This window comes from Pinus tabuliformis, chromosome 7 (genome assembly GCF_031772625.1).
Source record: "Pinus tabuliformis cultivar Carrire ecotype Pingquan chromosome 7, CPIR1, whole genome shotgun sequence".
NCBI classification, from domain to species: Eukaryota; Viridiplantae; Streptophyta; class Pinopsida; order Pinales; family Pinaceae; genus Pinus; species Pinus tabuliformis.
The window spans coordinates 1,128,112,377-1,128,120,661 of record NC_142293.1 but is presented as its reverse complement, the minus strand read 5'-3'; the positions used below and the strand labels follow the sequence as shown (position 1 = coordinate 1,128,120,661).

The following is an 8,285-nucleotide window of genomic DNA, read 5'->3' as shown; positions in this document are numbered from 1 at the left end:
ATTCCCCCTATAATTTGTCAACTCCGGGTCAGCCCCCCTCTTTATAATTTGTCAACTCCGGGTCAGTGCGCATGCCCACCACCCCCCTTTCCCAACATAATTTGTCAACTCCCGGTCATAAAACATTTGTTGGAATTTTGTGTTCTCCACCTCTATACTTGATTATCCACGGGTATGGCTAAGGCAGATTGCAAAGACTTTGAATAGTAAATATATATGTTGCAGGTGAAAAGATAAGTATAGAAGGACATTGAAATTGTCAACATTGAGAGCTGTCTAAACTTATGGTTCTTAAAATAAAATAAGGCCATCAGGAGAAAAACTGAAGCTTCAGAAGTTATCATCGTTGAGTTACAAAGAAAACAAGCATAATAGTGTTTGTTAGAACCGTTCTCTTACATAGCATTTTATAATTGCAATCCAATTGTTTGAGTAGAAAAATACAAGTACAATGACTGAACACTTGATTTCTACAATTTCACTATCATTTTTTTTGATATTTCGAAATGAATCTGAAAACTTGATTAAGAAAGATATTATGAAACGACATCAACTAGATATTTTAGAGCTGAAGAGACGTTTAATCTGATGGTTCTTAAAATAATATGAGACAAATTGAAACTTTTAAAGTTGCCATCATAATAGCGTGCGTCAGAAATGTTCATTTAAGTGGCATTTTATTGTTACAATTCAATTGTTTGACCAGAAAAATACAATAGTGACTGCATACTTGATTGCTGCACTTTATTAGCATTCAACTGTAGATTTCAGAACGAATGTCTTCTTGAAAATAGATATAATGTGGGAAATGCAACAAAAGAGTGCATTACATAGTTTTCTTGAAGTTCCTTGTGAAAGGTAACTTCATCAGCTAAGCTACAATAACAACTGAATGAAACAACCCACAAGGATAAATGGTTTCTGGCATGACTGGCAAAATCTAAACTAGGATATTCTAAGCACTTTTCAAATAGGATGAAGAGATTGCTTACAAGTTTGGATGAAGTTGTCCATGACACAAGACATGAATTAGAAATAACAACATAGATTTCCAAGAAAACCAAACTAGCTCTCCAAACTTGACTTATTAAGATTGTTTGGTTTGCCATGGCTTAACAACTCCAACAACAATTACAGCTACAATTATTAAAAGAATTATGATGGCAATGCACATCCACTTCCTTGAATTCCGCTGTAATGTCTTGGCCTTTTGAAGAGCAACAGTCCCTGATTGCACATGGTCCACAGCATTTGAAACCTGAAGAAAGCCATTGCATAGCAGATCCTATATCAGCAAAACGATTTGTAGACATTATATCGAGCATAATTAACAAAGCAAATTAGCATGCCAATGCATGTGACAGTTTCTGATCCACAAAATTCGTATGAATAATCTGACTATCACTGACATGCTTTCATATATTCAATGTGGCCTTTCAAATGGGTCTAGCTTGGGTGGTCAAGAGGACTGTTATAAACTCATTGACCATAGTTCATGAAATAGGTCACAATATGAAAATTCAACCCGATAGATTCAAAATCTAAATATCGACAATTGAAAACAAAGATCCACCAAAAATATCATTAGCTTCAATCTCATGCACCCAACAAAATATAAGTGTAGAAGACAAAATACAACAAATTGGAAAATACATTCTTCCACATCTCAAAAAGGTTGATAAGAACTAGGTTCCAAGAAAAAAAGAAAGCAAGCCCATAGTTCCACTAGCAACCATGACAGGGAGATCACAAACTAAGAACCTAAAGCTTAAAGGAGACATAAAAGATAGAAATATAACAATACTAATAGATTCCAGAAATGTAATGATACTAATAGATTCTGACAATATTCATAATTGTATAGACATCATTGTTGCTAAACAACTAAACCTTTTTTAGTACACCACCAAGGACTTCAACATTACAATCACCAATAGAAAAACGTCAAAGTAGGAAGATGTCATTAATTCAAATGCAAACACAAGAACTAGAGCTACAAAAAGCAGTCTATCCTCAATTGCTCAAAGAAATTGATATGGTGCTAGGCGCAAAAAGGTTGATGGCAGATGCAGTTGAGCACTTATAGCACAGATCTTGAAGAAGAGTTCATGGAGTTTACTTAGCAAGGTCAACATTATAAATTATATGGTGTGGAAGGAGGTTCCACTCTCAAGAAGAATATATTGCAACTAAAGAAAAAATGCAAGGGACATAGGAGCACATACAACAACCAAAAAAAGGGAAAATGTGTTACCAAGAAGCAACAAGGTTTTATGTTAAACAACCAAGTCAAAAGACTTCAAAATATGATGCAAACATTACAAAGGGACCTCATCAACACTCAAAGCAAGAATGAAGTTAAACCTATAAAACCAAACAACCTTTATTACAACACGGAAACATGCTCAGTTAAACAGAATCCTGTTTATTATTATTTGAGGACAAATCATTACTTAAGAGGGTCGCAATGTTATAAAAAAAGTAGTAACATGTTTAGACAAATGAAAGGTAAATGGGCACGTAACCCCTCACCTCATGACTAGTCAATGTGTACCATCACGGGACTCATTATTGATAATAAAAAGAAATCAATTTATTTTAGAGTGGATGCTAGCCCGAAGTTGGTTGCTTGGATATATTTTGTCTTATGGTCTATTTTGACTTTAGTGAAAAACATGTGGCCAATGGAGTAAATATTTCATGGTATGTTGTACTTTATTACCTTATAAGTGGGTCATGAGTTCAATCACAAGATCGATACTACAAGACATCCTTTGGAAGCCCTAAATAGGAAGTCCTAAGTTGGGTGAATTGTGTTCACAAACTGCTATCTATGTTGACTGTGTATAAAGAGCCCCAAGTTTTAATTACTATCACGAATGGAGACAATAGCATTGAATACTACACATCCCACCACCATCTTTGTCGATTGCATTTACATTATTTCACATACTATAAATTGACTAAGAGCTTCATGACAATTCCTGCAATTCTATGTATGTATGGAGTTGTGATTGTTATTCCTTTATTTCTTCATGATTAGATTTGTCTCGTCGTCACTTCCAACCTTGTAAATTTAGTAAATTCACATTTAACAATGTGTTTAGCACAAAACTTGAAGTACATGTGCTTTATTTAGCATGAGTACAAAAAGACAATAAAAAAGTTATTTATTATCCAAAGAAAGATTTTAATACTTCAAACAACACTCTGAAACTTCTACAATGGCATTGTCAACCATAAGCATGATCCATTGAGTGTTACACCTTGCTTTTATGCTTCAGCTATCCCAGAAGGTATGTTACTATTAGAATAACTTGAGATTTGTTTATGGGAGTTATGGTAGAACTTGAATAGGGAAACTAGAGGGAAAGGTTGTGGATGAAATTCTCTTACTTTATTCATCCACACTACTCATTATAGTATAGATACATGTATGTTTAAATTTATTAATAAATGAAAACGAATGAGTTACAGAATCAATAGATATGTGAAACTAAATTTATCAGCAACCATATTTGTTGCAAGAACCAGTTTATCAAATAAGACTTACACCATCTAAGAAGCACAAAACTTCAATTGGTGGGAGTTGATTAATGAGGATCATCCATTTTCTTATGTGCAATTCTCCACTTTTTGGTAAGCATCTAATAGCTCATCCAAAACACATTTCTCTGGGCTTATCCTATTGCTTCTGCATTGTATGAAAGCTTGTACAAGGATCCAAAGAATAGCTAAGGTTTGTAGACAATCCCTGGCTCAATCAACTACATTCAAGAGTTGAATCCAAGACTCATAATTTTTCCACTATGTATATGGGAATTATATTTCCAACGATGTGTCAGCCTGAAGGTTGGTTACACCATGTTTAGTCCAGATTTGGATGGATAGTCACACTAAAACATGGCTACTATAAATAGCATAATACTAGGGGTTAGATGTGTTCATAGCCTATTCACTCTCTCTTTGACTTCTGGCTCCTAACCTCAACCTTAGCCCTGCTATACTCTACCAATAAGCTAGCTTTTCTCCACTTGTGTAGAAAAACACTGCTATGCAATTTCATCATTTGGATTAGACTCCTATTTTTCTATTGAAAATGTTGGCCCTAAACAGCTCAATGAATCCAAGAAGACAATTTTGTTCCATCCAAACAGCTACAAGCAAGCACGAGTAACTTTGTTCATTATCCATTCCATTCATCACCTTCTCATAGCAAGAAGGTCAATCCCAACACTTCTAACTCAAGCCTTACCTTTCAGTACCAACCTTTCTAGCTGGGGTTCAAATTTTCCAACCCTTCAAACTCAAGGTTTCCATTCCAGGACCAACCCTCATAAGACCCTTCAATGTATGGGATGGGTGACAGTTTAAGAGTTCACATAAATTGCACAATGGTAATCTGCCTACATTCTCTTGACAAATGCAGGGAAATATGACAAAATGTAACTTTTGCACAAAAAACAAATATAATACACAAATTCGAGATTCACATCAAACACATCCCGTAAAAGTTATGAAAGCTGAGCCAGAATGATACTTTCGTGTGCTTCTCTACCAGAAAAGCTAGTTACTCACCTGTTAAAAGGTTCCTCTGGATATGATGTATGGTTGTCCTACAGTTACCCAACAAAGAAGACATTTTGACTCCGCATTATTCAAGCATAGGTTCATTAACAAGAGAACCATATATGCATACACTTGTCATGGTTTACATGGTTACACATTTCAATTTTCAATACTTAATTTACACCTGTACGAAAGACAACCTACTGCTCTCACTTATTCAAACAGCTTTGACCAGTTTGTAAATTGGAAACAAGGAAACTAGGCAGATATGCAGACCCTTCAACTTTGAGAAACAGGTATTCATGCATACAACATTCAGAGAAGAATAGATCATACCATGTGAAAGCTTGCATGATCAAAAAGTATGCTTTTCTTCAAGCAGATAATAATAACTAAAAGGATTGAGAGATAAACAAAACCAAAGATGCCAAATTAAATCCCACAACACAATAGGACTGAAGGAGATGTCAAAGCAACCTTAAAAAACACCGAAACATGAAGATTGGGTTCATCGCTGGATTGTCACAGAAAATAAGATTTTTATGAGAGATTAAAAAATTGGAATTTAGACCCTCTTCTGGTGCAAAAACAAATAGGTTATTACTAAGCATTGCCCCACATTCAATCATTTCTGGAACTACCTCAAGGTTAGCCAATACAAGTTTCTTCCATTTCTACCTCTACCAGAGATGTTTCCATTTCCTGTGCTGAAAACACACTTTCCTAACAAGGGTGTAATGTATCATGCAAAAGAGTTAAATAAACAGTAAGAAGCAATAAAGGACCTGCATGTTGAAAACTCCCATCCCCAAAGACCTTGCATGGAACAAACAGTCAATAAATTGTACTCTTAACTCTTCCATGAGTAGCAATTACATCTTTATACGATATATGACATGTCCAATAAGCACAAGTGTAAGAAGAAACACCAAACCTGAGTTTCAATGTTATCAAGCATGTCTCCTTGTGACTCAACCAGCACAGCCATATCCAAGAAAATCTGGCAGATCAAAGTAAAATGGAAATTAAGTAATTGATATCAAGCATTATTTACATTAAAAAAGAATATGGAAGCAATGATAATATGTCAAGTTGTTACCAGCAAACACAATAAACTCGTTTCTCAAAGAATGGCAAAACTTATACTTTTCATAGTGCATGGAGAAAGATGTCCATTGGAGAATCATGTTGCCTTCTGTAAACCTTTATATTTTTAAATTACAGTAGTATAATAAAGACCATGTTCCTTCCATAAAAAAAGAACTCTAAGAATATCTGTTGAAGTTGACAGGCTTGTTAATAACAGCAATTAACTTTTAGCAGAACCTACTTGATTCCACTTTTAGCACAAAGAAGACAGAAATTGACCTTACTATACCAATAAGAACAGCTGAATTTAGCAAAAGACTGTAAATCCATGTTGAACAGATTAAAAAGCCACAAGGGTATGACAGATAAGAATGGAAATTAATTGCACGAGATATAGATGGTGTGATGTAATGAAGTATGACATAACTGAAGAGGGAATGGTGTTGAGAATATTTGATGTAAACCCAACTTGAAGGGTTTATTGGACCTCTGGGGCCATTTGATCACTCATTCATTTACGGTTGACCACTTTAGCAGTTATTGCATTCCCACCCTTTAGGGTCTTTTTTCACAATAATCATAATATTATATATTATAAAATGTTGTGGCCAAACCGCACAGCTTTGTAATACAACAATGAGATGGGTGGTCATAGCCAAATGTCCAAAATGCAAAGCCGTAAATCCCTCAACCCATAGGGTCAGTCTTCACTGTTCCAACCTCTAATGGCTTGGCAGGTGGACTGCCTTACATATTGCTTAGTAAAACACTACACGACAAAACGTATCTAAAGTGGAAAAGAAAATGCGTACTTCCAAGTTCCCATGCCCACTACGAGCATTCTGCTTGCTTGTCCTCCTTTGGCTCACTTCCAACAACCTCCAAGCGCCTCTCTTTCTCAATCACGATAGTGGGGCTGACCTCACCTATGCCTTCAACAATCCCAGATTTGAAACCATTGTGTAGATCTGTAGACCTCAAGGCCAAAGAAAGAGGGAAAGTTCCACAAATGGGCTTGAGTCTTCAGGGGGAAGATGAAACAACTTCTAGAGGAAAATCAAGATGGACCACAATTCTTCCAACTAGCAACTATAGAGATATTAGCTTAACATTGAACTCCAAATGTTTCCTGTGTTCAATCCCTGTGAATGCTTCAACTTCTTTCTGCCATTCCCCAATTTCCAACATATGCCTCTGTGTTCACTACACAAGAATCCCCCGCACAAATTTTCTTCTAAACTTGGTTCTCAAAATCTTCATTCCATTTATCCCAACAAATGGTAGAATTCATCACACTACACTATGCCTCCACTTAGCACTATCTTCTTTCCACACCACTTCACTCCTCTTTTCACCTCATCAAGCCCAAACAAAACACAACAACAATTGCTATAGTGGCAGTGAACCACCCTAGCACTGTAAACAAACAGCAAACCACCACTCTCTATCACATTGGAGGCCAAATCCTGGAACGAAGACAAATAACTCAAATAGAATTCCAATTCAAAACCAAACAACACTCACGCTTGGAGAGGAAACCAAAGTCCATAAAAAGGGCAATAATGAGTCCTCATCCCAATGCCTGGCCAAATAAACCCACATGCAGTGCCAAACTCCTCCATTGCACACTTCTGAACCACCCGCACTAGTGTGAGGAAAGAATGAAAGGGGAGAAATTGATGTATTAACTTACTATCATGTCTGGTTTGCATGATTTGACAAGTGTCTAGATGAGGGGGCTTTCCATAAGATTCAAATGCGTCATGAAGAAAAAAGGATAGTGCAGTCAATGAAGGGATTTTCACAGCAAGGAATTCAAAGAGAGTATTTTGGTGTCAGCTTTCCAAGAATTATTGTTTTAAACTTTAAAGGCATTTTACGAGCAGTTTTAAGATATTACTTTGGGTTGTCTGCGATGTTAGTACTATAGCTGGAAATGTCCTTGTAACGTCATTGTTTATTAGAATGACGTTTTTTAGAATCTGATGATAATCTAGAAGCAGTCTGAAAGGAGACTTATGAGCAGGCACAATATTTTGATTTCTACTTGAAATAGCAAATATACAATTTTTTTTCTTGGAAAAAGGACTAAATCCTTGAAGTGGTCAATTGACCGGTGATTTTCTAGCCAATACAAAAGTGTTGTTAAGAGTTGTTGGTGAAAAGTGAAGGAAGTTTAGTGTTGACAACAATGGAAGAGTCAACTGAAGCATAAGCAATGGAGTATTGGCTTGCTTGTTTGCATCAATAGCAGCATACTTCTAGTGCATCTACATGCTAAAGTCAATTAAGTCTAATGATAATCTGATCTAAAGCCTAGGAGGTGTCTATTGACCATGTGGAGGCACTACCTGTGTTAAGTAGTAAATCATGATCCGAGCATATATTATTTTCCATTCATAAGTGATATGTCTGTGTATCCACAAAAGCAGCCAGTCTCAACAACATGCCCTAACTCCCTTCAAACTCTTGAAGCAAACTCATTCCTATAAGTCAAGTTTCTATATATATTGTTGCTTCAGTTTAAAGGAAAGGTCCTGTACATTTTCACTCAAAATCATACTAGACCGATATGTGTGAAGAGTGAGTTGGTAAGAATTATAGAATGGTAATTGTCCAACCTAGAA

The 8,285-nt window shown here is 35.9% G+C and overlaps 1 protein-coding gene across 1 annotated transcript in view; it reads right to left on the bottom strand.

Moving 5' to 3' along the window:
- Positions 1-651: 651 nt before the first annotated feature.
- Positions 652-8,285, bottom strand: part of LOC149251485 (syntaxin-132-like) — a 28,448-nt gene continuing 20,814 nt past the window's right edge. Inside the window, exons 12-13 of the mRNA XM_089459461.1 lie at positions 5,504-5,569; positions 652-1,258 (exon numbers count right to left, since the gene is read on the bottom strand). Coding sequence (XP_089315587.1) covers positions 1,088-1,258; positions 5,504-5,569 — 237 coding nt within the window. The 3' untranslated portion in view covers positions 652-1,087. The remainder of the gene's footprint in view (positions 1,259-5,503; positions 5,570-8,285) is intronic.